At 41.5% G+C, this 15,685-nt stretch overlaps 2 protein-coding genes across 9 annotated transcripts in view; one reads left to right on the top strand and one right to left on the bottom strand.

Annotated features, from left to right (window-relative positions):
* Nucleotides 1-15,685, top strand: part of DNASE2B (deoxyribonuclease 2 beta) — a 44,845-nt gene that overhangs the window by 10,774 nt on the left and 18,386 nt on the right. For 7 of the 8 annotated variants that reach the window (XM_063165814.1, XM_063165807.1, XM_063165811.1 and 4 more), the window contains 3 exons: nt 8,106-8,249; nt 10,721-10,872; nt 14,534-14,711. In XM_063165814.1, coding sequence (XP_063021884.1) covers nt 10,760-10,872; nt 14,534-14,711 — 291 coding nt within the window. In that variant the 5' untranslated portion in view covers nt 8,106-8,249; nt 10,721-10,759. Of the gene's footprint in view, nt 1-4,138; nt 4,286-8,105; nt 8,250-10,720; nt 10,873-14,533; nt 14,712-15,685 lie in introns of those variants that run through there. The other variant, XM_063165813.1, reaches the window with a different exon arrangement.
* On the bottom strand, nt 1,447-9,573 carry LOC134423125 (uricase-like). Its single transcript, XM_063165817.1, is given in 7 exon segments — nt 1,447-3,064; nt 3,822-3,905; nt 4,235-4,358; nt 4,842-5,028; nt 8,151-8,229; nt 8,352-8,468; nt 9,214-9,573. Coding segments are annotated over 7 exon segments (1,089 nt in total). The 3' UTR covers nt 1,447-2,926.

The following is a 15,685-nucleotide window of genomic DNA, read 5'->3' as shown; positions in this document are numbered from 1 at the left end:
TGCACTTTACAGGAGGGATATGGTTGGCTGCTGTATATATAAAAATAGTGTAATTCTAAATTCAGAAGTATTTATTTTGAGATTTTTAGACAGAAACAGTTTTTTGGTCACTTTAAGTAGCTTAGCTTAACTTAGAGTCAGGATTATGTACTCTTGATAAAAGCAAGGTTAAATTAAGAAAGGAAAAAGACAACTCTCAGGAAGGAAAAAAAGTAGCTGTGATAGTTAATAAAAAATGGCAGGTTTAAATGTATACTGGAAAGCAGGTAACAATATATATAGAATAATACAGTCAGGGAAGACAGATGACTTGTCCTGACCCTGACAGTGACATCTGTTCTCTGTTTTAGGTACTGGCTGATGAGTTTAGCTGGTACATTTTATCTGTGTGACATTGCTTGTGCATGGAGCATGGTGAGCAGCTGAGGCAGGCTGTGTTGGACTGTCCTGGGCAGTTATCAGAATTGAACAGAAACAGGATGGAAAAGAATCAAAGACTAAAAAGATAATGTGTTTGTGCACTTGAAATACTCTGTTTGTTGGTAGGAGACTTCATCCCCTATGAATACTGGGATGTAGCCCAAGACCAGCAAGGTTCATGTTATCAGCAAGAAGTTGTATTTTAAACAGCAATTTTACAACCTGCTAGCTGCTGCTCATTTTCATCAAGTGTGATGGCATCAGCAAAGCATCACAGCTGCTTCTGAGTAAAATACAGTAAGCAACTTGAGCAGCTCCTTAGGACAGGAACTGAAAAAACATCTGTCTGAATGAAATTAATGCAAGTCCATTGTGGAGACTGAATCTAATGAAGCCAATGGGAATTTGGTCAGATTTCAGGCCCAAGTGAGTCTGGCTAACTCACATTTTCAAGACTGATTTATGCCACTGTTACCCTAATGTTGTTGCCATATGGGAAATTGGGGCTGCTTCCGATTGCCTGAGTGCTTTCTTTAGAAGCAATCTGCCCACGTAAGTGACTCAGGTTTGCAGTGCTGGATGGAGCAGCACTGACATGCTCCAAAGACAGTCAGTGTCTGCCTGTCTGTGGAGGTTTATACAAACTACACTGACTGAGTGTGTGTGTTTGTTGGCTCAGTAAACAACTGCTCACTGCTTTGTGTCCTCATTCTACCATAGAGGTTAGTCCACCACTACCTTGCAGGGCCACAAATGAAGCACAAAAAGTAGTGAAAGAAACCTTGTGCCTAATGCAGTAAATTTCTTATAAGGTAGAAAGGAAGTTGGTTGTGCAGATCTGCCTTGTTTCAGAGAGAGGCAAATGCTGAAATTTTCAGTAAGATTCTTTTTCATCTGTTGGTAGTGAAGTGTCATTTGGAAGAAGATTGGTGACTTTTTGAGGTGAAATTGGATTAATTAAAAGAGTTCTTTTACTTAAAATGTTCACATTTATATATAGGTAGTAAATAGTCAAAAGCCACTTTGTTTTTTGATGTTGCTCTTTATTTGCCTTTAAAAGATACATTAATAAATTAAAAGCACCTAGAAGTGACAGAAGTAGCAAGACATAAGCCCGCAAGTACAGTACAACACAATCTAAGAAGGTAAGCAAGACCATCCCCAGGAAAAGCTGGAAGTGTTGTGAATAAAGCTTTCAGAATTGGCTGGTGACCAGAGAACATCACAGCTGGGACAGCCTCACTCCATGGTGTCATTTTTCCTGCTGTTCAGGGCATAGCCCAGGCTGGTGGAGTGTTCTCCTCTTGCATCTCTTATGCCCTGCTCATCAAGGCAAGTTTCTATCTTTCAAAGCACCTCAAAATATCACACAGAGCAGGACATCTCCCCTATTTTTGGTGCCTATGAATTTAATGATTGTACCAGAGCAGTGCTGCATGTCTGCAAACTCAGGAGGCACAAAGGCAACTTAACTGCAGTTTTTACTTTGGGCAATTCCCACTTGTTTTGTACTCTGTCACATGGAGTCTGTGAAAATGACACTCTGAGAAAACAAGAGAAAGAGTTTGAAGCTGTTGGAAGATCAGGATGATTCCTGTTGCAAATGTGGTAGCCAGTTTGTGAGACGAGAATCATTGACTGTATTGTTTTATCTTAATGTTCAAAGCTTTCACCTGGGCTAACTAAAGTAAAATATGCATTATCTGTCTGTCTAGTTTTCTCCCTACCCCTCCCAAATGTAATAGGGCTACGTAGGTTGACTCCTACCTGCTCAGAAGTCATGATAAGATTATTAGAATAAAGAAAACTATTTAATTAAACCTACAGAGATAGCCCAAACCCTCAAATCACCTCAGTGATTAATGTAAAAGTACTATAGTAACTACAGTCTGATGAGTAGCAGCAGCAGTCATGCAGTCAGATTACATGCAGAGAAAGTTGTAACTATTACAACACAAAGGAGATATGAGAGATGTTTGTTTTTTTCTTTCTCATCTTCTGCTTAAAGAAATCCTGATTCTGATTCTCTGTTCAGTCACTCGGTCAGAACATCAGCTCTGTAGATCAGTGTGGTGTCAAGGGGTCATGACAGGTTATGTCAATGAAACAGCAGGTCTTATGCCTGTATATTCAACTTACTGAAGAAATATTAATAAAGAGAATATAGAGATTTCCTAATTTTACATGTCAAAAACATCAAATTATTACAGACATCAAATTATTTGTTTCATTAAAAGGTCTAGGAATAGCTAGTTTAAAAATTAAATTACCTAATGTTTCCAGCTGAGATTTTCCAAAGAGCTTAGGGCACTTCAGTCTGCAAATCACACTGGAAGTCAGGGACAGACTTTGATTTCCAATTTCCTGAGGGTCCTTCATAAATCCCATGTTCAGGAGTTCATAGAGGGAAAAGCAGTCAGTAATGGAAGAGGCCAATAAGGAGTAAACATTGATAGGAAAGCCATGCTGTTAAGTTTATCAGGAAGATTGAGTAGAGCCAAGAGGTTTAGTTTCCCTGGGCAGCTGCCAGTCCAAACTGACATCTCCTCTCATCTCTCAGCATTTGGCTTTGTGCTTCAAAAAACGTCTTCCGGCCAAGTGTGCAAGTACAGGAGCCATAAGGAGTTTCCACTGGAACCAAAACCTGAGGGGGATGAGCACAAACACAAAGGTTATGTTTGAGACAGGGATAGACCAGCAGAAAATCATGCCCAGACCTTTACTCCTTCTTTGGAACAACAGTGGTAGATGCTGACATTATCACAAGTAAGAGTGGATCTATAATGTCCACCTGAAGGAGGGGAAGGATACGAGAGCACAGTAGCAGAACCACAGGACTTTAGAGGGAGACTAGAGCATAAACAGTCTATAGACCATCAAAGGTCAATGGAATAGCCCAATTTTTCTCTTTCATGTGACAGACTTTCAGCTAGACCTAGCTGGCAGCTACACCGGCTGTGGAGGGAGGAGCAAATACATCTCACCCCGTACCTCTTGCTCTCTGCCTGATCCCAGGCTTGTATCTTATCCACTGTTTGACCAATCTGGGATGCCACAGTACATTCTGCTTGGGTAAGATTCACAGGTTGGCATTATAATTGAGAGTCAAATTCAGTGGAGAAAGCAGGAATAATTTTTCAGAGATAGTCTCTATTACAGATCCTTTTGATGTCCAGAGTATTCCACTTGCCATTTAAGTTTTATCAATAACACAAAAAGACAATTATTTATCCTCCTTTTGTAATCAGCTTAAGTCTCTTTCAGAGGTAATGTAGAGCTTTTACTGGGGCTGCGAGAAAGTTTGCTTACTTTAACTCTGTTTTATGTAGAACTGCAGCTATGCTTTGAGGCTGAGTATTTCTAAAGAGGGCAGTCAAGTTGTATTTGAAGCATTTACTTACTTCTTTGTCATTGGTCAAGCCTAGATTCTTCATGTCTACAACATTATAAAAGGTGTTGTTCAAGACGACTTCTATGACCTGTACCTGAAACCATGAAAATGGATGAGACAATGAATTAGGGCACCTTTTCAGTCAACAGCTGGCAGGCTTTTCACTCTGTGTAAAAAAGAACAATGCCACCCCCTCAGTACAGTTTATCAAATGCAATCTAGTGAACATGTGTGGCACACCTTTCACTTTTATTCAAGTGCTGCCAAGAACTGAGTGATGTTCTCCCCCATTGTGTTTCCAGCTGGTGAGTTTCCACTCTTAGAACTTACAGAGGAAATAACAGCCTCATGCTGGTCTTCTCAGTGGTGCAATTAACATTCACAATTGTTGAAGTAAAACATCATTAGGAGGAAAGAAGATACCTGTGGCACTCTGGAAAGGACAAGCATCTGGATACAGTTGACAGTTTTCTGGTAAGAGGGTGAATATTCCCCACAGTCAGGTGGTCCAGCAAAGGCTTCAAGGATACATTCACGGATTTTTTTCCTAGAGGTAACACAGGTTCTTACAAAACCTTGTATCAGCTGTCTCTGCTTAGATCTGTAATGCTCTGCTGTGGGGTGTTTTTTGTTTATATTTTGCATGTCTTTTCTGACAAATATATAGCCCATGGGATTTTATGCAAGAACAAGTTGTACTTTCATCCAAATTCTGTTTCCTCTCCCCATGCCCACCAGATATATAATTCACAAAAAGGTTTTGTTAAAACTATTTAACAAATAGTTATTTTATTTTCCTAAAGTCTTCTGTACTGTACACTGAACTGTTCATTTGAATCCTGTCCAATAATGTACCCTTAGAGAGGGAAGTACCCCTAAGAGACGCCTCTCACCCCTTGTAACAAGAGCTTATTGCTGTGAGTGGCTGGTGCACAGCAGCTGTGGATCTGGCCCTTACACCTCCTGTATTGTACAGAGGGACTTTGTGAGTATAGATTGGGAAATTAATATTACTTGATATAACATATACCATATGCAGTTAAAGTCAAAATCCTTGCATTCGCCGTATGACCATTTGCAGAAGAACTCTCCACACAGAATCCTGTCATGTCTTTCAGGAAGTGTGGTGTGTTCATTCTTATAGAAGCCTTCAAATCCAGACTGTGTTGTCTTCATAAGTTTCAGGTCCTTAATTCCAGCAAAGACAATCAGAGGACCTGTGATTGAAAATCACAAGAAAATATGAGCTTCTTTTTACACAAAGAAAGAAATCTTTGGGTGCATACTTGCATTGACAGCTCGAGAGCCAGAAAGCAGACAATAACTTTCTGCATACTGATATTGGCAGAAAGGGAAGAAACAAGACAGAAACTACTGAAGTCAGGCTCAATCTAGAAAATGGAGAATCCCATCAAGTGATATGCAGTTAAGGAGAATTGAGGATAGACTTTTTTATCTCGCTTGGAATTGGGACATGTTGGGTTGGCTCATGCTGATGTCAATTTAGGAATGGCTCTAAAGGGAAATGAAATAGGCTACCAGTGCTGTGATGGTGCCTGTTCCAAGAACACAGACTAATGTAAAAATTCTCGGTATAAACACAGAGCCTCAGTCAGTAATTTGCTTTAGATACCCATCCTGTTGGGAGTTTTGCATCTCTGAGAATGAGAGCCAGGAGCCAGTGCAAATCCCTGCAGTTCAGCTAATGAGCAGGAACTGGCACTGATACAGATGCCACCCACAGGTTCAAACTGGCAATGGCTTTGCTCTTAGCCACTATTTATAAAACAAGCTGTCGAGGATCACTGCTGCATGGGTGGATCTTTGTCTTCCAAACACCAAGCAGTTGTGAACTTTTTCTGCAGACACCTTTTGAACGGCAGCTATTTTAATTTCAAGCAGTCAGTTATTTAGAGCACAACAAGATGGTAACTGAAAATTTCACTGACCAGAGCTGCCAAAGAGCTTATTCAGAAAAGAGAAACTTCACAGCATGCAGGCTCATTCAGGGCCTGTGCAGATAGTCAGGGCCTGAAGTCCAAGCTGCTGGTTTTGTGCTGCTCTTGGTGCTCACACTAGCTAGTTCAAAATTCATCCTTGAATATGTCAAGTGCATAGTAATCCTGCCTTGGATTTGGAAGACTCACAAATTTTGTCTTTAAATTATGTCTTTGAAGGAATTTATACTGGAAATAATTCCACCGTGGTAGGCATTTCTATATTGCATGGTTGTTTAGAGGTTTGTGTGTTTTTAAACTGCTCTGTGACTGGATATTATTGACACTGTATCTTATCTATTTCTTTTCTTGTTTACATGCAGTATTGTTTTTGAATTAGTCTAAGGAGGTGTATCTATCATTTTGCCTATGTCCCCCTGTTATTTACTAAAACTGTAAAAAATTCTAAAGAAGAGACTGACCTTGGACAGGATATTTTGGGGTTTTTACAGATCTTGAATAATTCAGCACTTGGGTATAAGACTGTGACACACAGGTATTAATGTAGTGCAGGTACTATCAGTGAACCTGGAGAAATATTTTTCTTATATTCAAATACTTAGACTTATTTGAAAGAGCTCCTTGCAGCAAAAGATTGACTGAAAGGCTGGCTGACTGTACAGCAATCAGCCTGAAACTATCTCCAAAGGGAGAGTTTCCAAGGTGAACAGCTCATGCTGTGCTTTCAGGGGGCTTTGTGCTCGAGCTGTCTTCAGTTGACAAATTTTGATTCAGTTAAGTTACTTACAATGTTTTGAGTTTCCAAAAAACTCTGAGCCTTTTATCAGCTGATACAATGGCAAAACATAATTCTATTAAACTTCACTAGGGTTTTCTTTTTCATGATAAGAAAATTATTAAACAATAGGATTAACTGAGAAATGAACTCCTGTGTCTGGCTGATAGGTGCATAGGAGGATGCTAAATATAGAGAACATTCTCTTAGAAGAAAAATAAAAGTGATTTGAAAATCATCACTTTGGTTATTGTTCACCTAGGCAGGGAATTCTAAAGAAACAACTAAAAGGCTACATGAAGGGAAGTCTAAGAAGAAAAGGTGGTTTCTTCAGTAAGCTGTAAAAGCTTTCTGTTTGTGTAGAATCTGAAGTTGCGGAATTGCTTGTTAAATTTTCATGATGATGAAAAATTTAATACAATCTATATTAAGATTGCTCTATATTAAGAGCAAAAGCTTTTCAAAAATGTATAGACTTTTTTTGTTTGTTTCTTTTTTTTTTTTTTTTAATTCAGGTGTCTTTTTTAACATTTTCCAGAAAATACAGTCAATACTGTTGAGGCTGCCAAAAGTACAGCAGTAGTTAATACTAGAGACATTAAAATGATGAGGCCAAGAGGCACTGGAGACTTTCTGTGTTCTTTCAGCAGGACCACAGGAACAATGCTCAGATGGACCTTTCAAAACTTGTGTCCTGTCTGCAAGTGAAACTGGTCTTGCCACTGGTTCTGGATAGGATGGGAAATAGTTCTAAGTTACATTACAGTTACATACAGTACAGGTACTGAACTAAACCTAAGCCCTCTAAAGCCATGATGTGAAATGATAGAGTGGCCTCAGCTCAGTTCCCAGTAATCCAGGAGATGCATTAAACAAAATACCATCACAGTGAGACTGGACTTGGGCTTTTGATGCAAGCTACAGCAAGTAGAGATAATTTTTACACTCCATTTGGAATGCCAATTCATGGACAGACAGCTGAGCTTGAAAACTTGTCTTTTAAGTATCACAAAACTCTTGGTCCAGCCAAATACTGCTTTGTTTATGCATGGTGTGCAAAAATAGTAAGCAGACTCTGAAGTATTTTCATGTGAAAAATGGTTCACATGTAGACCAGAGTGCTCATGATGTGCAAGCTAGTCTGGCTTGCAGCAGTGAAATTGCTTTCCTAGAAATAAAATCAGGGCATGCTGACAGGAGTTTGGAAATTACTGCAAAGCAGGCAATTGGCCTGCAGCAGTGTGGTATCAGGTAAGGATCATAGGAGACCACAGGTTGTAGTATAAGGTAGAAAAGGAAGCAGCCTGTTCTCAGAAGGCCGTTAAATCCTGTGGCAGGATGTAACAGTTCTGCTGGATGTGCTGTTGTAACCATTCCATGTTTGGGATATACATACAAATGTGAGCTATGTTAGTTCCTCAGCCATGTCTCAGAGATCAAGAACATCAAAATTACACTATAAAAATCTTCTTTGGTTTAGACCTCTGGAGCAGTTTGGCTGTGCCCTAAGCCCTGTAACACCCTTAGCTATCTCTAAAGCCATTTCATCTCTCATTGGCAGAAATATTTACAGAGAAGTAGGGGATGCTGCCAGTTCTTTTCTCACCATTCCGGCACTGCTCAGCTTCACAAAAGCGGATCCCGTCAGGAACACATATGAATGAGTGGATGTGGGGAACGCCATCCTGCAATTTAGAGCAGACATGTAAGTAAAAGTGCCATAAATATTATTATGTTAATTTGAAAACAGGAGCTAAGAGAGTGAGGAATGACTACAGCATAAACAAATGGAATGTATTTGAGATACCTCATGCAGACGTTGCCATGGTACTTCTTGAACGTAGGCTTTGACGTACGCCACTTGGCAAAATGTTGTCATGAAGTGATTGCAGATATCTATAGCAAATTGTTCTAAACTTGAGATCTAAGGCAGAAAACAGTATTATTAGAAAGAAGCAATAACTTCATGTACAAAAGTAGATTTTTCTGGTTGTTGTATGTAAGAATCAGTGTGGTTAAAAACACATTTCTCTTATTTCTAGCTTGGCTCACTGTTCCCAGTCATTTGACCAGCTTGCAGCGTGTGCTGCAAATAGCAACTATAGTTGTGTCAAAAATCTTCCATTCTGGTACAATGAGCTGCAGTTCTTGGACTGAGAGAAACTGCTGCAGGAGTGTTATGCTTTGTGGATATAATGCTGAAATAATAATTTATCGCAATTATTCTGATTGATATGGTGATACCGTAATTAAGTTTTACAGGGTAAAGATGGGATTCCATTATGGAGAAATATAGTGCTACAGATTGTCATTATGATACATGCAATTGATGGCAGGAAGAGCACAGAAGACTTAAGAGGCGTATCATACTTTGAGACCTTCTGTTTAAAAATACTATATAGGAATAATGCAGGATTATGGGCTATTAAATTAAAAAAAAGATGGTTTTTATATGATAAATCCACAAAAACCAGTGCTATATCTTGAGAAGAAAGGCTTTGGAAAACTAAGAATCCACAGAACAAGCAGTGGAGGACGAAAACTAAAATCACTGAAAATTACTTTGGTACTGGTCTGATATGCAAATTGAAAATAAAAAGTTAGCATAACAAATACTTCCAAATGAAGTTGTAAGAAGCAGCAAGACTAGTTAAAAAATAAAAAAATACCCCATTTTTTTTGGCCAGCACAAGGACAATATTTTTTATGGTGTCTGTAGGTATCACAAGAGAATTGTTTCCTTCCAGGTACTCCTGAGGAGAAGTCAGGCGGAGATGTGCACACACTTCCACTTCTTTAACAAACTGCTTCTTTCCTTCTTTATGAAGGCGAAGGAACTTAATTGTATTCTTGCCATATTCACAGTTGAGGACTTCAAGGTCCTTGATCTGCAAAGAAAACACGTGGCAGTAGTAAAAAAATGCAGTGGTAGCCTGACTTATGCAGTCATGAAACAATGTCAGTGAAACATAAACAGTGCTTATGGCCTTTATTTTTGTAGTTATTCATGATAATGAGAATATTTTCATTATAAATTGCAGAGTCCTGACAGGAAGAAAAAATGCTTTAGGAGACTATTATTGTATTAGTAGCAGCTGTGATGAAATTCTAAAATTTTCTGAGGAACAGATTATAGAACAGGAGTCACAGTGAACTAATCTCTCATTTGTCATCTGTGAATTAATCCTGCCTATATAGACCTTCATTGAGTCCCTTCTCTGGGATCATTGGTTTTGTTTGCATTAAGCCCTGTTATTAAGTTTTACCCTGCTTCTGTCAAACACACCCCATTTACACATCTCTTACAGCGTTGGACAGGCTGTACTAGCAAGGTGACAAAATTCTGCAAAAGTTGTGAGGATTTCTGTTGTACTAAAATACCCAGAGCTCATTGCACTAGACTTTCCATGAGGCTGAAATATCCCATATCAACAACTTGTGATGTAAATCAGCCCCTTTTCATGTAGGCATAATGAGAATGGAGAAAGAGCACTTTCCGCACCAAAATATAAATTGAAGCTTTTTATGCGTGAGTTGCTAAAAGATTATCAGCTGTGAAATCGCTCCATTCAGACATGTTTGTTCTTAAATGCACTTTTAAAATAGTTGAAAAAAGCATTAGGTAATTGTAAGTAAATTCATTTGGTTCAGAGATCAGAGCGTTTCTCCAGCTCGGTCCCTAAGGGCTCAGTCCCCAGGGGTGACTGGAGGCGCCGAGCGCCGGAGCCGGCATCGGGCGCTCACCGGGAGCCCTTTCTGCGGGCACGGGGCAAGGGCTGGGCGGAGAAGCAGCGAGCTGCAGTCATGTTGTTTTGCTTGTCTGAACACCAGGGTTTTTTCAGATAGCTGTGAAAAATTTGTACGTCAGTCATGGAGAACCGAAAGGAAAACAAAAAGGGTTTCGGTATCTGCAGGCTGGAGCTTTATTTAAAGCAGAATACCATTAATATTCTAAATAGTCAAAATACTTTTTTTCTGTTTAGTGTCAAAAACATAGCTTGTCCACTGTCATTCTGTTGCCCAAAGAAGCCGGGAGCAGTTTCCGGCGGCTCCCAGGAGCCCCTGCCCCGCTGTGCATGGCCGGCCCTGCCCTGGAGCCCGGTTTCCCAGGCGGGGTGCGCTCCCCGCTCCGTGGGCAGGAGCTGACGGCTCCGGCAGCGCAACTTCTCCTTTCAGAGCCGCTCGGGACTCGCCCTGCGCAGCCGGGAAAGCAAAATGCCGGCGGGATCTGCTTGGTGCCAGCCTGCTCTGCTCTTACTCCTCTCCTGCGTTCCCCTGTGGGCCGCTGGGATTTCCTGCAGGAATGAAGATGGGGAGACGGTGGACTGGTGAGTAAATGCCGTGCTGGAGAGAAACGCTGGGAGAGTAAATAAATATATTGAGATTAAACTGCGGGAAGTGGCTGGGTCACCGAGGAGCAATGCAAAAACAATCGCTGGTTCAGCGCTGTTGGCACGAGAGTAGTGGCGGAATGCTGCCTTTGAAAAACCTGGGATAAGTCACTGAAATCGGATTTCATTTCCCTCAACCAACCACCGTGCAGCACCATGACTAACTGCAGAACAATCAAATAAGCACGGTTTTACACAGCGTTCATGTCTCATGATCAAAGGGAGCACAACCTGTGTTGCGGTGCCAGGGCTGCGCCCGCCAGCGGCCGCCCCGGGGGCACGGCCGGGCCCGGGAACGGCGGCGGGGAAGGCGCCCGGGTGTCCCTCGGCTGGCCCTGACAGCAGCGGAGCTCTGGCCCTGCTGAGGGCACCGAGGGCAGCGCAGGCTGAGCCGCCCCGGGCTGGCCGAGCTCCTGTGCCCGTGCCTGGAGCAGGAGTCGCTCCCTGCCCGGAGCTGCCGTCACGGCACCGCCGGTGCCTTCCCAGTGCCACCTGCGAGCCCAACTTCGGACATTACATGATTAATTGGATTAAAGAGCTTTCAAGATGAAAAGATGCAAAGTAAAATTGCATAATATCCCGCTCAGATTTTAAAAGTTAAATGAGGGCTCTTTAAAAAGAGCTTCCTGAACATAAATATCAAAAGAAAAATGTTTTTCTTGTGAACAACGATTAGTTTGGATACAAGTGCTAAAGAAGTAGGCCCATCCCTTTCCTTACGCACAGAGCTAACTGCAGGGAAGGCAGGCGGTCCTGCACCACAGGCAGGAGCACAAGGCTGGCTTTGCTCTGTTGGCATAGTGTCAAATGTATGAGGGTCTAATCCATCCCTGTGACTTGTCACCTTTGCCAAGGCACTTCTGGATAATGTAATTTTTTCAGGAATCAGACTCATAGTTGGTGCAGCTGCCCAGGAACTTAAGGGTATGAGATATTTTATTTCTCCCTAAACTGGATTTATTCCTTGCAGAATGAGGTTTTTTGTGAAAAACAAATGAACACAGAAACCCAAACAAACAAAACAAACCCCAAAGACCAATATATATACAAACTGTGAATTTATTAGATGAAGACCATTTTTGTATTAAAATTTTCTGAGAAATTCTTTAAAGGGGCTAGGAGTAATTCACCTGTGCCTCAGTGTCAATGCCAGTGACATGGGGCCTGTTCCAGGAGAGAACTTGTGGGTCTGCAGAGGCAAATCCATGTTCCCTTTCACAAATTTAGCAGCTAGGACAGGGGGTTACCTTTTCAATATGCCCTGATCAAAAGAAGAGAAACTTGCCTGTCAGCTGGGGTCATTCTGCTTTACTAAAAAGAGTCAGCCTTTGGATTCTGGATTGGTTGCTATGAAGCTGACAGGAGAAGCAGAACTGAAACTGCTGAGAAAAGCCTCCTCTTAAACAAAATATGTCAATGTCCTTTTAAACAAACAACACTGCATTATTTTCAGTTAGCAGAAGGTTTGTGTGAGTTCCTGCTATGCAGTGGTTTCACCCTGCAGTATTCCAGAACTCCTCAGTGCTCACACACCCTTTCATTTTGCGCTGAACCAGAGGGATCACTTGCTGTATCTGACCTGATCCCATCTGTGCTCCTCAGCTGGGCTGGCAGCTCCTCCCTGCTCGCAGCACTGGGCGGGCAGAAATCGCTCCCGTGTTTTCCCTTCACTCGGGATCTCATCCCGCAATCCTCGCTGCCCTCCCGCAGGGGCTGCCGGAGCACATGGGGGATCTCATCCCACAATCCTCGCAGGACCGGCTGTGTGAGCAGGGCAGAGACTTCCCTTTATTCATATAAACTCACTGCTTTCTGTGGGAAGCCTTCCCTGCAGATAAAAGCCAGAACTATGCTTTCTGAGAAATGCTGAGTCAAGGACTGAAGCCGCCATGCACATTGTTTGTTTGGGCTTCTTTGGTGGGGTGGGGAGGAAGGGAAGAAGTAAAGATGTGATTCTTGCTTGTAAGTTGTGTTCAGTCCCAAGAAAACAATGTGACAATGCTAATCCAGTCTGAGCGGATTTGCTCTTTCTTGGTTCTCAGGAAAATAACTTTTACTCTGCTCCCACCAATGCCTAAGTTCTTGAGAAATTCCCTGTGCACGAACAGCACTAAAAATTTTATACAACTTTAATTGGTAATACACTGAGCTGGCTTTCTGGGAAGAGCCAAAACATGTATCCACTGGGAATTGGCAGGCAGTTTCCTGATAGTTCAAAGACTAGCATTTCATAAGCATGTCTGCCAAGGTGGGTTTGTCAGATGCAAGGCTGTAAACACTTCCAGAGCATAAACCTTTCAGTAGGTGTCAGAGTAGTTTGGAAAGGCTTCATCTACTAATTCCTGCATCAGCTCTTACTACTGTAGCTACTGCTATTCCTCTCCTTTCCGAGTCTTCATTTCAAATCTTTATTTAAAATAAAGGGATTGTTATGACTCCTGGTGCATGTGTAGGCACAGACCACTCTCCCCAGCCTAGTTGTATAAATCACTTTCTTCTCTGTGATCTGTCATCAGAAGTTATTTCTCCTGAGATACTTTGAGGAGATCATTCAGTCAGTGGCAATGCAGGTAGATTACCAGGACCACCACTGGTGTGTGGTTTTTTTCTGCCTGTGGATTAAATGTTCTTCTCTAGCAAAATGTTTTCCTGCCACTTCTTACCTGTATTTGGAGATATCTTTTGTGACCAACTTGAGCCTCTAAATCAACTGGGCAAGGTTTTCTCCTCCTCATATACTTGAGGGGTTAAGTACAGGCTGCATTTTTGTTAAACAGATTGAAAATAATGCCACTCAGTCCTTACTGTTGACATTAATAGCAAATGACTCAATTACAGCCCTCAGAGAAAGTGGCTGAGTTAATTACATTGTGATTAATCCCATGGACTTGTGCACTGGGAAAACTTGTTTACTTTATCAGGAACCTTAGTATGAACTGAGCCATTTACTCTCTTTACTGACAATATTGAGTACTTTACAGTTTTGAAGAGATTTGTATTCCTGGCTAATGGTTTGAAAATTTCCAGTCTGCAACAGTTCATCATAGTGCAAGTCTATTATGGAAAGTATGATTGGAACTACACTTTATCACTTTGCTTTATACCTATTTTCTGATTGTGATACATATAAACATAATATAATGCACTTTTTATTTCAATACCTTTTATCTATTTAATATAAAGCCATATTTATATAATATGGAAATTGTTTGACATGGGAGAATGTTAGACTGGGTTTGGGACCTGAGGTTCTTTACCATAACCAGGAGCAGTAGGGATTTCATGGACTGAGCCAAGGCTACCTCAGATTCTTCAGGGATACCAACAGCAGTCTGGCCACAGCAACAGGAGTTTGGTGCTGAAACTGCCTCCCTTGCTTGCTAAGAAGCAGCACAAATTTGTCTGCAGCAGGGACTGTGCTGCCCAACTGCAGCTGGTCCCTGGCTGGGTCAGTGCATTGAGGCTGAGATGGCCCCTCTGCTCCCCCTCCAGCCCAGGCATCCCTGGGTTCACCCTCCTTTTCCTCAGGGAAGGAGGTACTCATTTACACATTCCAACAGGGTGGTGGTGAAAAACCAATTGTTCTTCACTGTTGCAGGTTTGCTCTTTACAAGCTGCCAAAGCATGCCAAAGGACAGATTCCCCTGCTGGGCCTGGAATACCTGTACATGGATGCTCTGACTCCACAGTGGCAGCTTGGTAAACACCTCATCAACATGAGCCAGGGTGCTCTGGGACAAACACTGCAGCAGCTCTATGAGACATATGAATCCAAGGCAAGTGACATTTTGTTTTTGTTAGTGTGGTTACTCGATATTTTGTGCAGATGACATGAAAGCAGCCAAAATAAGCATATAAGGCCGGGCCTGACCAATGGATCTGCTAAAACACATAGGGGAGGAGCACCTTGACAGCTGGGCAGATTATTTGCAGTTTTGGCTACAATTAGGGATAATCCTCAAACTTCTAATTTCTCGTTAAGCTTTTAATATAGTTATTGTCCATCAAAAAAAGAGTGTTCATGCATTCTCCCTTTGGCTTCTTTTCATGCCAACATGAATTGACAATTCACGTTGAGCAATATCTGAAGCAATATCTGACCAAGGTCAGTGGTAATTGTTACAGACACTTGTCCTAAGCCCTGCTATATGCATATGTTTCATACTCTGACTCAAATCAAATCTGGGTTTTCATTGTCCTCCTGAAATGACTGTGACCTTTTTTTTTGCTCCCACCCTCAGACACCTCACGTACATTTGTGTGAAGTGACTGTAAAATATCATAAGATTTCCCTATAATTATTTTTTTCCCATCCATGTGGTATTGTTGGGAGTCTGGGTGTGTCCTCACATTTCTCCTGTGGGTTTGTGGTAGGGTGCAATTAATTTGTATGTAGAAGAGACTCCCAAAAGTCACTCAAATATTGGCAGTCCAGAAAACTGTCAAATCCTAGCTCTTACTGCAGCTGTAATAAACTGTTTACAAAGTACATTGGGAGGGGAGGCATGTCCTAACTCCTTTGAAGTTCTCTGTTCAGGGGAAATAAGGTGTGGCTGTATGCAAATTTTTTGCAAAAAACCTTTAATTGCTTGCCCTTAATAACAACAGTTTTCATGTTTATTTTTACTCAGCAAATATTTTTTACCAGATCTGATTGCTAAATCAGAGAGAGGCCCTAAAAACAGACAGTGGAAGTTCTTTGCAAGCAAGGGGCCACTAAACCCATGTAAACTGGCTTAGCAAGCATTTT

Source organism: Melospiza melodia, chromosome 11 (genome assembly GCF_035770615.1).
Source record: "Melospiza melodia melodia isolate bMelMel2 chromosome 11, bMelMel2.pri, whole genome shotgun sequence".
Lineage (NCBI taxonomy): Eukaryota > Metazoa > Chordata > Aves > Passeriformes > Passerellidae > Melospiza > Melospiza melodia.
The sequence above is the reverse complement of the archived record's forward strand: the minus strand, read 5'-3'. Positions and strand labels throughout refer to the sequence as shown.